Here is a 12,323-nt window from a genome sequence, read left to right as displayed (position 1 = left end):
CTTTAAGACACTTCATAGCCTTGACTTGTTGCTTTGACACTTTACAGTTTTATTTGTATTTCTTATTCTCCCCCCTTTTTTGTACGTCTTCATACAAGGCAGGGGTGTCAGACTTATTTTCGACGAGGGCCACGTCGGTGTCATGGTCGCCCTCAAAGGGCCACCTGGGACGGGAACACTATAAATATAACCAAATGTAAAATGCTGAAATATTCCAAAGCTAGCTTTCGCTGCTGCGGTCGCCTTCGTGAACTTGGACAATGTGTTGTTTTTCTGGCAGGCTAACTTTAGCATACTTAGCTCCGTGTTCGGACGTAGATGGTACTCTTAAACGACCGACGCTGCTTCATAACACAAACGACATCCCGCTTTTTCTCCTTGAAGCTCAAACATGTCTTGACCTTCCCATCTTTCTTGAAACAGCCTTAAATCTGCAGCAGCTTTTCTCTTCCTGGACATAATTTGTATTTCCTAATTCCACTTGTTCAAAAATCTCATTGATGTTTCCGGTCAATGCACGCGCTTCACTAATTTATTTGAACAATCCTTTTTTTTTTTTTTTTGAACATTTATTAGAACAAGTTCCTTAACAGAGTCACACACATTCTTACAAAACCTCATAACACATTATACACATTATACAATATTCTTTATAGGTCACTTATTTCCTCACTAGCAAGCGAAAAATAAAATAAAAATAAAAAAAATAAAAGAAATTAAAAAAAATAAATAAATAATCTAACTCAGTCAAATAGAAATAATATCTTCAACTCTCCAAATATTTTTTAATGGGTGCCCATTTGTCAAGATATAGGTGTGTCTGAAGTCGTGTGTTTGCTGTTATGCGTTCCATGCAGACAATCCTTTTAAGACGTTCTCCCACATACAATGAGGTTGACACATGTGACATAAGGTGTGTGTGAGAGGGTGAACGTTTGCCTCTGTGTTCGTATTCTTCAACCGAATAACGAGAGCAGCCTCGTTTTTGCGAGGTTTGACGGTAGCGCCAGCGTGGCCTTGCATGCACTGTTTTGTCCTCGCGCCGAAACATAATCACTTCATTTTCTTTGCTTATCATCCGAATTACAACTTGTTTGATGAAAATAGGCCGGGGAGGCAGTCGGAGCCGGGGATGACGAACACCTGGCTGGATGAGCCGCATTCTAAGCGCCATACAAACCCTCTGAGTCAAAGTGAGCTTTAATTACGGGCCGGAACGGCGAGCGGCGGCTGAACGGGTTCGCCCCCTCATCTGGGGAAAAAATAATTGCTTTTCGCCGAGAATCACAGGAAACCTCAGGAAACCTCTGATCGGGATGTTTTGATTCAAATCCGCAATCCCGTTTAAGGTAGACCGCTCGCAGCCTTTCTTCTCCCTGGATCTCGCCGGTCGACCGCGGCGGCTTCAATGCTTGTGATAATATGTGAAGATATAATGGCCCGTCTCCGTCTCCCGCCTCTGCGCCGCCACTCTTTTTATGTTCTGTATTAACTGCTGACTGCGGCCGTCCGGGTATTGTGGAGGAGCGGTTTCCATGACGGTCACCCGGCGGGAGATTAGCTCGCAGCCGCGCTTTGGGGGTTAGCGTTAGCTTCCTCAATGCTGAACTTTGCAGCCTCTGTCAAGGGCGGCCGCCGCCATATCGGCTTAATATGACGGCAATCAGCGTTTCTCTTTTCCGACGCCCGCCGACGGGATGGCGGCTGACGCCCTGCTCGACGTGCACCTCGGGGTTGTTTTGTAGTTTTGCCCCCTCGTCGTCGTCGTCCTCCTCGTCTTCCTCCTCCAACATGTTCATTGTAATAATTGAGTCACTCTTTGGCGCTACTTGAGCGGCGTCGCCTCCTCCGTCTCGTCATCCTCTGGTTGTTCTTGTCACATGTCAAAAGGCTGCCTGCGCCGTCCCCGTCTTTCCCCTCGTCTGTCAGGAAACGAGCGGATGATCGGCGAGATTGCACCGAGGTTGCGTTTGGCGGCGCTGGCGATTTCTCAGACGCCAACCCGAAGGTTGTTATCGACAGCAAATGTTCACACCGATCAAGGGGCGTCCGAAGATCGGCGTAGACGGCGGGCGGTCGCGGCGTATACGGGAAAGTCACGTCCTCTTTATGATCTGTACGCCGAGCGGCTCCGACGGCGTAAAGGCGGAACAATCGAGCCGCTCCGTGGAGAATCTTCGTGGCGTACGCAGAATGCCGAGACTCTGCAAACAACCCAAGGACCGTGGGGAAGCTGGTTTTTGCAGCCGCTTGCATTTCCTCCCTAATTGTGCCTCTTCTGCACATCAACCTCCTGTTCTGTGATTCCGCTTGTATGTTGGTTGTAGAAGAAGAAGAAGAAGAAGAAGAAGAGCGAGGGGGGAAAAAAAAAAAGGTCCTCGCTAGCAGTGTCAGCAGGTGAGCCGGCCCGTCGGGAGACGAGAGAGAATTGCCATAGCGTGCAAATTGTTACTCCGAGGGGAGGATCAATTAGGTGCCGAGGCGGTTGCAGCAGAAAGGAAAGCAGGATTCAGACGAGGCCACGTGTCCGTGCACGGCGATGGTGCAGAGCCAGGTTGATAACCTCCTCGGAGACTTTGCGCGGCTCCTGTCCTCGGCTCATTAAGCGATCCTACCGGCCGCAGCCTCATCAGCGCTTCTTCCCTGGAAACGTAAAGGATCCCCCGGTCGCTTTACTTTCATTCAAGCGTATCGGTTGTCCTCCCATCACGCACTCTTAAATGCTCTTCTCCACTCTGTCGGATAGAAACAAACAAAACCAAAACTAAGACAGCCGATTGATTAGAGCGTACGACAAGAAGCGTTCACTGACTTTTCATTGTCTGCGTTCCAGGTGCGTGATGTTCTCCGTCTCGCCGGGGGCTTGATCGCGATTGGCCGACCGCATTGGACCGCGCCTCCTTCCCGCCCTTCGCCGCCCCCGAGCCTCTACACAGCCATGACGTCCCTCGCTCGGACACGGACCTGCTTTTTTCTATGCTGCTTTCTATCCGCGTTGGCGCTTCCTGTGACGTCCCAGACGGTGGTCCAAGCTTCACAGGCTCATAACTCCGGCTCCCAGATCATCACGGCGTCTCTCCAGGAGGAGGAGTACGCATCGTTTCGCGCCGAGAACCCCGAATGGACATTTAACCATTTGGCGGTGGACTACCGAAATGGTAACGTGTATTTGGGCGCCGTCAACCGCATCTACAAACTGTCTCCGGGCTTGGAGGTCCAGGTGTCGCACGAAACCGGACCGGACGAAGACAACCGCAAGTGCTACCCGCCGCGGATCGTCCAACCCTGCAGCGAGCCGCTGACGCTGACCAACAACGTCAACAAGATGCTTCTGATGGACTATCGGGAAAACCGATTGCTGGCGTGTGGCAGCCTGTATCAGGGCATCTGCAAACTCCTTCGCCTGGACGACCTCTTCAAGCTGGGAGAGCCCTCCCACAAGAAGGAACACTACCTCTCCGGCGTCAACGAGAGCGGCTCCGTCTTCGGCGTCATCGTTTCGTACGGCAACGCCTCTCCCGACATGTTGTTTGTAGCCACGGCCGTGGACGGCAAGCCAGAGTACTTCCCCACCATCTCCAGTCGCAAGTTGGCCAGAAACTCAGAGGAGGATGGCATGTTCGCCTATGTCTTCCATGATGAGTTTGTCGCTTCTATGATCAAGATTCCCTCCGACACCTTCACCGTCATCCCGGACTTCGACATCTACTACATCTATGGGTTCGCCAGCGGGAACTTTGTCTACTTCCTGACTTTGCAGCCCGAAATGGGAGGCGGGCCGACCACCGGATCGTCCTCCGCGGGCCGAGAACAGGTCTACACCTCCAAGATAGTCCGCCTGTGCAAGGCGGACACCGCCTTCAACTCCTACGTGGAGGTGCCCATCGGATGCATCAGCGGGAATGTGGAGTACAGATTGCTGGAGGCGGCCTACTTGTCTAAAGCCGGCGCCATTCTAGCGCGCTCGCTGGACGTGGCGCCGGACGACGACGTCCTGTTTGCGGTGTTCTCCAAGGGTCAGAAACGCCGACCGCGCCAGGCTTCCCAGTACTCAGCACTGTGTGTCTTTTCCCTGCGGAAAATCAATGAGAAAATCAAGGAGAGGCTGCAGTCGTGCTACAAGGGAGAGGGCACCTTGGACCTGGCTTGGCTCAAAGTCAAGGACATTCCCTGCAGCAGTGCGGTGAGTGGGATGCACATGACACAAATTTTTGTGACCTTGGCTCGCGTTTGCCCGATCGCATGTTTAATAAGAACAGTAGGAGAGCGTATACCTAACTGGAAGGGCACGCGTTCTGCTGCTGTAACACCTGAAGTGTTAACCCTGGCACAACAGCAGGTGCTGCGCATGAACTGCTTGAAATTCATCCAATCTGTTTTGCTTTTTTTTTTTGCTTTTTCTGGGGGGAAACGGCCATGGGAAAGTCACTTCTATAGACAGGAATCACCGATTCCAAGCATACAAGTACAGGAATCACCGAATCACAAGCATACAAGTACGGACCGAGGCCTGTACTTGTATGCTTGTATGCTGTTTTGGTGGGGAATTTGGAAAGGACCAGATTCATAAAATCATCAGGATTAGCCACGAGCGAGGTCCGGGGGGCTGATGTGTCTTCTAGCGGTCCAAAAGTGGATGGAGACCAATGGCGTGCGGGTGCTTCTCTTTCGGTCCAGCCAATCATCGGTGCCCTCATAAGATATTTATTTTCTAAGTACCACACACTGTGTGTCGTCTTGACCAATTGTTCACCCTGATCGTCGTCAGTGTGAATCTCACCGCCGCTCAGCACTGTAAAAATATCCAGTTTTTTGAGAATGTCTTTAGAATTTGCAAATGCGGCGATTCCGAAGGCGAAGGTCAACCTCCGTGTCCGACCCCGGGCCTCCCCCTCCCTCGATCCCCCCTCTCTCCGCAAAGTCTTTGTCTCCAGCTGTCCTCCGATGACGCAAAGCGTTGCATAATTGCATTCTTGCTCTGGAGGCTCCGGACCGACGATCGCTGCTGTTCAATAAATTATTAGTTCTTTGAAAAAAGGGATTTATTAATAACCGCTTATCATTTTCCCGTCCTTCCAGCGAAAGCCGAAGTAATTTCACCAAAGAATCTTTGGTCTTTCAAACAATACCACGCTGGTCTTGATAAGTAGTGCTTTCAATATTGCTAAATATTAATAAATGCTGACGTAACAGAGGATGCCCGGTTTGGAGCGGGTCAGATGGAGGCAGGTGATTGGCTGTGGCATATGAGTATCTCTGAGAGCTTGAGCTTCTAATGAGCCCGTGAGCGCCGCGGGGGGTCTTCATGAACACTCTGTTGTTGGGTGGGTTCACGTCCCATCTCATTATTATGTGATGTTAACCACCGACGCCTCTCTTAATCCGCTCACCCTTTGAAACAATGCAGCCGAACGCTCAGCCACATTACCATAAGTCCATTTCCCCCATAAAAAGAATTAGAGATTCAGTGGTTTGGTTCATTTGATTTCACACTCTTGTTCTTCCCCGCGCTAAACCGGCCTCAATTTGGTGTTTAGAAAACCTTGGGAATCTCACAAAAATACTCCTTTTCCTTAAACCCACGCCACGATGTACATGTAAGGTTGCCGACCCCAAAGCTATTTAAAAGGATTTACCCTCGGACACCGGTTGTTTCTGCTCCTCGTGACGAATCGTAGCTCTGTAGGCTCTGCATGCAGAGCAGCTCTGGACGCCACTCTTTAAGAGTTCCCCCTTTCAGAGTTCCCCGAGGAGCGAACACTCAGGGGCAGCGGCGATCGGATCCCGGCCCGATGCTGGCGGGTTCGGTCCAGACCAGGGGTCGGCAACCCGTAACACCCAAAGAGCCATTTGGACCCGGTTTCCTTGGAAAAGAAAACACTGGGAGCCGCAATTACTTTTTGACGTCTAAAATAAAAAAAAAGGCACCACTGAACCACTTTTTATTACCTTTACACTTTGTATAAACAAGTGTGTTGCTTCTGAAATTCACAAAGTATTACAGAGAAAATTAAATTTTATTTATGTAATGAACTCATTTTGAGCTTTGGGCTTTCAGAGCGTGTCGCGGAGCCTTGACCTGAATTTTAAAAATAAATCGGGAAAAAAATCACTGTGTCAGTAAACAATAAAAAAATAAATTTTTGCAAAATATCTTCATAAATATCTATTTTACCTGGTTTATGGGACTTTTGCTCCTGAACTTCTGCGCACAGCATCTGCAAATCGGGACTTTACCGGCTTCCGCCAGTGTGACGTTATTTTGAGCGGCGAAAAATAATAAATATGATTTTATTTAATATTTCAAGATCACAATAATCTTCCAACTTAGAACTAAAAGTAAAAAAAAAACATGTATTAACACAAATGAAATACTCCTCAATTAAATATTTATAATTTATTTTCCCAAGCCACTGGGAGCTGCAGTGTAACGATGAAATAGCTGCATGGGTTGCCGACCCCTGGTCTAGACTGACGCAGACTCCTGTCTCGCTGACAATCCGAAGCATACCGGTAATCGGACACACTGTCCTATTAGTGATCTCCTTTTGCTGGTTCCATGTTATGAGCGACCGAAGTCCTCGTCTCAAGGCGGATGAAGTGATGTCGGCAGGGTTGGAGATACGTATCACTGCCTCGACCGGTTCGGTCCAGACAGAAGTAGACTCCGTAGCGTACCGATAATCCGAAACGCTGTATTGTTAGCATTCTCCTTTTGGAGCCTTCTCAGGAGCAAATGAAGTCCTGGTCTCAAGGGGTCTGGTAAAGTGTGTGTGAAGTTTCATATCCCGGCCCGATGCTGGCGGCCTTCTGCCCCGACCAGGCACTGGAGACCACGAGGGCATGAGGGTCGGGAAGGGTAAAAGATCCAGTACTACTCAGGGTGCTAACAGCTACACGCTAATAGCCGAAAGGGTACGATAATAGCTTTGATAGTCGTAAAAGAAATGGGGGCGGGTGTCTTGCGAGAACCTGCAGTAGATCCGGCATCTCCTCCTGGGTTCCTGAGACACCAGAAGAACCTTCTTGGCTTCTTTCTCTCGATTCCAGGAAAAACCAAAGTATAATTCCATGTTGCTGAAGATGATAAAAGTAGTTTCACGGCCGAGAGGACTGAACCAAAGTCAACCGAAGGCCTCGTTGATAGATTCACGGCGGAGGCCGGGATCATCTCCCGTTATCGGGCCGGACGCCGTTCATTTCCACGAGAGCCTCATCTGAGATTTTATCCGTCCACACATAAAAAAATTGATTGCGTGTTGACGGTCGGATTCCAGGTGTCGGATCTCCTTCGCGTCACCGCGGCGTTGACCCTCTTGTGCGTTGTCGCTCTTGAATCGAGTGTTTATCTCCGAATCCGTCTTTGGCGCGGCGAGCGTTCCGGGGCGCCTTTGTCTGCGGCCGGAGGAGCTGATAAATCATGGCTGCTCGGAGGCGTCAGCAGGGAGAAGGAGTGTGTGAGGGAGCACGCAGGGGTTAGCAATGAGGAATGATGCCATTTTAGCGTGTGCCACAGTATCGCCGCCGACGCTGCATAAATTAGACCCTGCCGGACGAGATTACTCTTGTCTGCACACACACACACACACACACACACCTCGCACTCTTGATGAAGTATAAAAACACCAATTAATGAAGCGTTTGATGCCGAGCTCAGGTTTCTTTTAGATGCGAGTCACATTGTTATCTGTTTTTCCTTTTGCATGTACAGCTAGCAGGCGAGCGCAGTGGCTGCAGTAGTTAGCGCTTCCACCCCACAGCCAGAAGGTTGCTGGTTGGATTTTTCTGCATGGACTCTTCATGTTCTCCCAGTGTCTGCGTGGGGTTCCTTGAGGTTCTCCGGGTTCCTCACATAGTCCAAACACATGCAGGAGGTTCATCGGAGACCCGACGTCGCCCGAAAGTGTAGAACTCGAGGACGAATGGCTGTTTTTGAATTTCACCGTGAAACGTCTTCAAGTGAAGAAATTCAAGTTGCGTTGCCACGACAAGAAGATTTGAGCATGACCTGGATGACTGAGAACCTCCTCAGACGTGTGAAGGGCTGTATGTTTGGTTAGGGGACGCCTGGGATTGGCCGGTTCAGGGTGACCTCCGGCCTCTCGTCCAATCACAGACCCTCCCCCCCCGCGACCCCGAGGACAGGAGGGAACGCCTGGCGTCCGCTGAAACCAGGAGAAAAGGCCACTTGAGTCCAGCAGAAGGTGCTTTGGTTGTTCTTTCGGGGACGATCAAACCAAAGCGATGGCTGACCGTTTGTTTCCGCAGCGTCCGATTTCGGTTTTCTTCCAGGAATCCACGTCTTTTCCCGCTACCGGGTGTGCGTCGTTTTTTTGGCTCGTCCCGACCGGCGACGGCGCGCAACTTCAGCTCCTTTAGCTCCTTCAGCTCCTTTAGCTCCTTCAGCTCCTTCAGCTCCTTTAGCTCCTTCAGCTCCTTCAGCTCCTTCAGCTCCTTTAGCTCCTTTAGCTCATTTAGCTCCTTTAGCTCCTTTAGCTCATTCAGCTCCTTTAGCTCCTTCAGCTCCTTTAGCTCCTTCAGCTCCTTCAGCTCCTTCAGCTCCTTTAGCTCCTTCAGCTCCTTCAGCTCCTTCAGCTCCTTTAGCTCCTTCAGCTCCTTCAGCTCCTTTAGCTCCTTCAGCTCCTTTAGCTCCTTCAGCTCCTTCAGCTCCTTCAGCTCCTTCAGCTCCTTTAGCTCCTTTAGCTCCTTCAGCTCCTTTAGCTCCTTCAGCTCCTTTAGCTCCTTCAGCTCCTTTAGCTCCTTTAGCTCATTCAGCTCCTTTAGCTCCTTTAGCTCCTTCAGCTCCTTTAGCTTTTTCAGCTCCTTTAGCTCCTTCAGCTCCTTCAGCTCCTTCAGCTCCTTTAGCTCCTTCAGCTCCTTCAGCCCGTTTAGCTCCTTCAGCTCCTTCAGCTCCTTCAGCTCCTTTAGCTCCTTCAGCTCCTTCAGCTCCTTTAGCTCCTTCATCTCCTTTAGCTCCTTCAGCTCCTTTAGCTCCTTCAGCTCCTCCTTGCTCATTTTCTTTCTCTCTTACATCATGTTCTCTTACTTTTCTCTCTGCCGTCTTTCAAACTCTTTTATTTCAAACATGATATGTTTTTCCTCCAATTAGGGGGAAGATGTATAGCCTTGTGGCCTCATTAAAGAAGCCCAGCTGAAGGGACAGACCTGTGAACACACACACACACACGAAGACAAAGACTTCTACACACACACACACACACACACATTCATACGTAGCAAAATGCTATATTCACACTTTGGCTACAAGGACAACCTGTCAGCCATTACCGCTGTGGGTTTTCTCTGCGCTGATCAGCGCTTCACTTGTTAAAGAAGAACAAACAAACAGAGAAGAAAACATGGATATTGACTCCATCGCTGCTCTGTTAGCGGAAATAATTCATTTGTTAATGGAGATAAAAGGGGCCTGAAGAGCCCGTTTTCTGAGGAAAGAGTTCAAAACCTCCTCCGGCAGGATCGTCGTGACTGGAGTTCGATGCAGAACCGCTTGCAGAGGATCTCCTGCAAACCTCTTGCATGTGTTCGCACTGTGGGAGGAACCTGGAGAACCCTGAGGAACCCCACATGGAGAACATGGAGACTCCACATGGGTCGGTCGAGAGAGCGTAACTCCAATCAGAAGGTCGTCGTGTCTTCGGGCTCAAACTAGAAGGTTGCCATTTGAACCCGATGAGTTTGTGGTTGAAGGTCCAAAACCACGTGAGCATCTGCGGTGGTGCCTGCAACCCAGACGGGATTGGAAAGGTCAGGGAACTTGATGTTTCTGCTGCATCTTCTCACCGAAATGATGAACCACATCCATCTTAAACCATCTAAATGCCTGCTTGTTTAATCTCTTTCACATTTTCATGGCTCTTTTTCAACCCTGCTGATGTTTTTCTTTTATTTGCAGCTCAAACAGCACATTGAGAACCACACACACACACACACACACACACACACACACACACACACACACACACACACACACACACACACACACACACACACACACACACACACACACAAATGCACCGCCCACAATGACGTCCGGCGTTCTCTGGCACGGCACGCCGTGTACTTTAACCCCGGACGGAATTAGTGTGTCTGCGTGGATTTGGGACAGAGCTTTTTTTTTTGTCTTGACAAATTTCCATGTGGACTAATCTCCACATCTCCACCTGTCCACGTCTCACCTCCGAGAGACATGGAGGATTTCATTGATTGGATAATGTTTTATAGCAAGTAATCCCCTATTAGATTAAAAGTTAAGTCCTCCTTCTTCATTTCATTTATTCTAAACCGTTGCCTGGGCTTAGCAGATAACAAATATATATATATACTGCTCAAAAAAATAAAGGGAACACTTGAACAACACAATGTAACTCCAAGTCAATCCCACTTGTGTGAAATCATAGTGTCCACTCAGGAAGCAACACAGATTCATTTGGACTTGTTTTAAGGACATTACATCAAAGTTGGATCAGCCTGGAGTTTGTTTTTACACTTTAGTTTTGAGTGTGATTCCTAATCCAGACCTCCATGGGTTGATACAATTGATTTCCATCGATCATTTTTGTGTGATTTTGTTGTCAGCACATTCAACTGTGTAAAGAGCAAAGTATTTCATAAGAATATTTCATTCATTTAGATCTAGGATGTGTTTTTTAAGTGTTCCCTTTATTTTTTTGAGCAGTGTGTATATATATATATATATATATATATATATATATATATATATATATATATATATATATATGAGTTCTGTGTGGTACTGGTCAATCACAGGGCCACATATAGAGACAAACATTTATTCCTTCATTTACACATCTGGGCAAAATTTATATTCTCCAATAAAACTTCATGATTTTTTTTTTGTGTGTGTACATGATATATAAAATGTACAATACATACACCCACACACGTATTTATGTATGTATGTTGGTGTGTGTGTGTGTGTGTTTGTGTGAATGTATAGATATATTTACACATAATATATTTTTTATAAGAATAAGAACAACTTTATTTATCCCGAAGGAAATCGTTGTGCCAGAGTTTCAAGTAAAAGATAATGATCATAAATAATAGTAGGAAATTGTAAAAAACAGTAAAAAAAGGGGGGAGACTAAGAAATACAAATAAAAGTATAAAGTGTCAAAGTCAAGGCTATAAAGTGTTTTAAGGTTATAAAATTAAGTCCGTCTTCAACTGATTTCTTGCCTTAACCTATATATCTATAAATGTGTATATCTGTATGTATGTATATTATATAAATATATTTTTATATGTTTTTATAATTAAGTCCATCCTCAACCGATTTTTTCTTCCTCTACCTTTGGTTCGGCCGAGGGCTTTTTATAAATATAATATACATGTGCAGATACAGTTCTATGTGCTGTATAAAGTCAAGTGACATTATAGTGATATTATACTTATTCTCAACCCACATAACAGTGTGTGTGTGTGTGTGTGTGTGTGTGTGTGTGTGTGATGCATGTTTTGCAATAAGGTTATGTATAGCAGCGGTTGTGAGCGTGGAGGTCCGGGTACGACGGCACGGCAACACTCCCTCCCATTAGACCCGCGACGGTTAACGCCGTCTTTACGAGGCTTTCGGTCGAAGCGGCGCGATGAGACGGCGGCGAGGTGCGAGCGGAGGCGTGACGGGCGGAAGCGCGCCGGAGAAGATGAGACCAGAAGTAAAAAAAAAACCCAAAGCGTCCACGCTCGGTGGAGCTCCATAATGCCTGCTCAACAGTGTGAGCCTGCGGAGGCCCGGCGTCCATAGATCATTGTGAAGCGGCGTGTGACCTGTAGGGACGGCGTCAGCAGAAAAACAACAAAACCGCCGGCTTCACAATAAATCCAATCTCCGCTTTTTCTTCCCGACGCATCGCTCATCGGCCGTTCTCCGCCCGCCCGCCCGCCCTCGCCACGTAAAAATAGTTCCCGCCCTCCCTCCTCGTCGTCCCCCGGTGGCTTCCGGAGCGGCGCGAAGCGCTCCCTTCACACACACCCTTAACTTTGATGGGGGAAATTACAAGGTCACGTGTAAGTCCCGAGCAGGCCGCGGCCGTCCCCCTCATCCTCCCCGCTAATGATCATTAATTACACGTCATTAACGAACACGCCGCGGGCTATTCTTCCACATTTGTCATGTGCTATCGACTCCACGTTCTGAATTCACTCCAATTAATTAGATTATTCTACTCGGCTGTTTCTTTGAGTCTTTCTCCCGATCCGTCTCCCTCCCTCTCGCCCCTCCCGTCCTCGGCTTGAAAGAAACTCTTCCCCTCCTTCTTTTCTTCACATTCGTTTCCCTC

The 12,323-nt window shown here is 48.3% G+C and overlaps 1 protein-coding gene across 1 annotated transcript in view; it reads left to right on the top strand.

The window, feature by feature from the left end:
- plxna4 (plexin A4) overlaps nt 1–12,323 on the top strand; it is a 238,610-nt gene that overhangs the window by 18,273 nt on the left and 208,014 nt on the right. The window contains exon 2 of the mRNA XM_086147306.1: nt 2,834–4,183. Within this exon, the coding sequence (XP_086003432.1) occupies nt 2,939–4,183 (1,245 nt within the window). The 5' untranslated portion in view covers nt 2,834–2,938. The remainder of the gene's footprint in view (nt 1–2,833; nt 4,184–12,323) is intronic.

The sequence above is a fragment of the Fistularia commersonii genome, chromosome 5 (genome assembly GCF_037954325.1).
Source record: "Fistularia commersonii isolate RoL2024-O1a breed Wild chromosome 5, RoL_Fcom_v1.0, whole genome shotgun sequence".
Lineage (NCBI taxonomy): Eukaryota > Metazoa > Chordata > Actinopteri > Syngnathiformes > Fistulariidae > Fistularia > Fistularia commersonii.
This window is presented reverse-complemented; position numbering and strand designations above follow the sequence as displayed.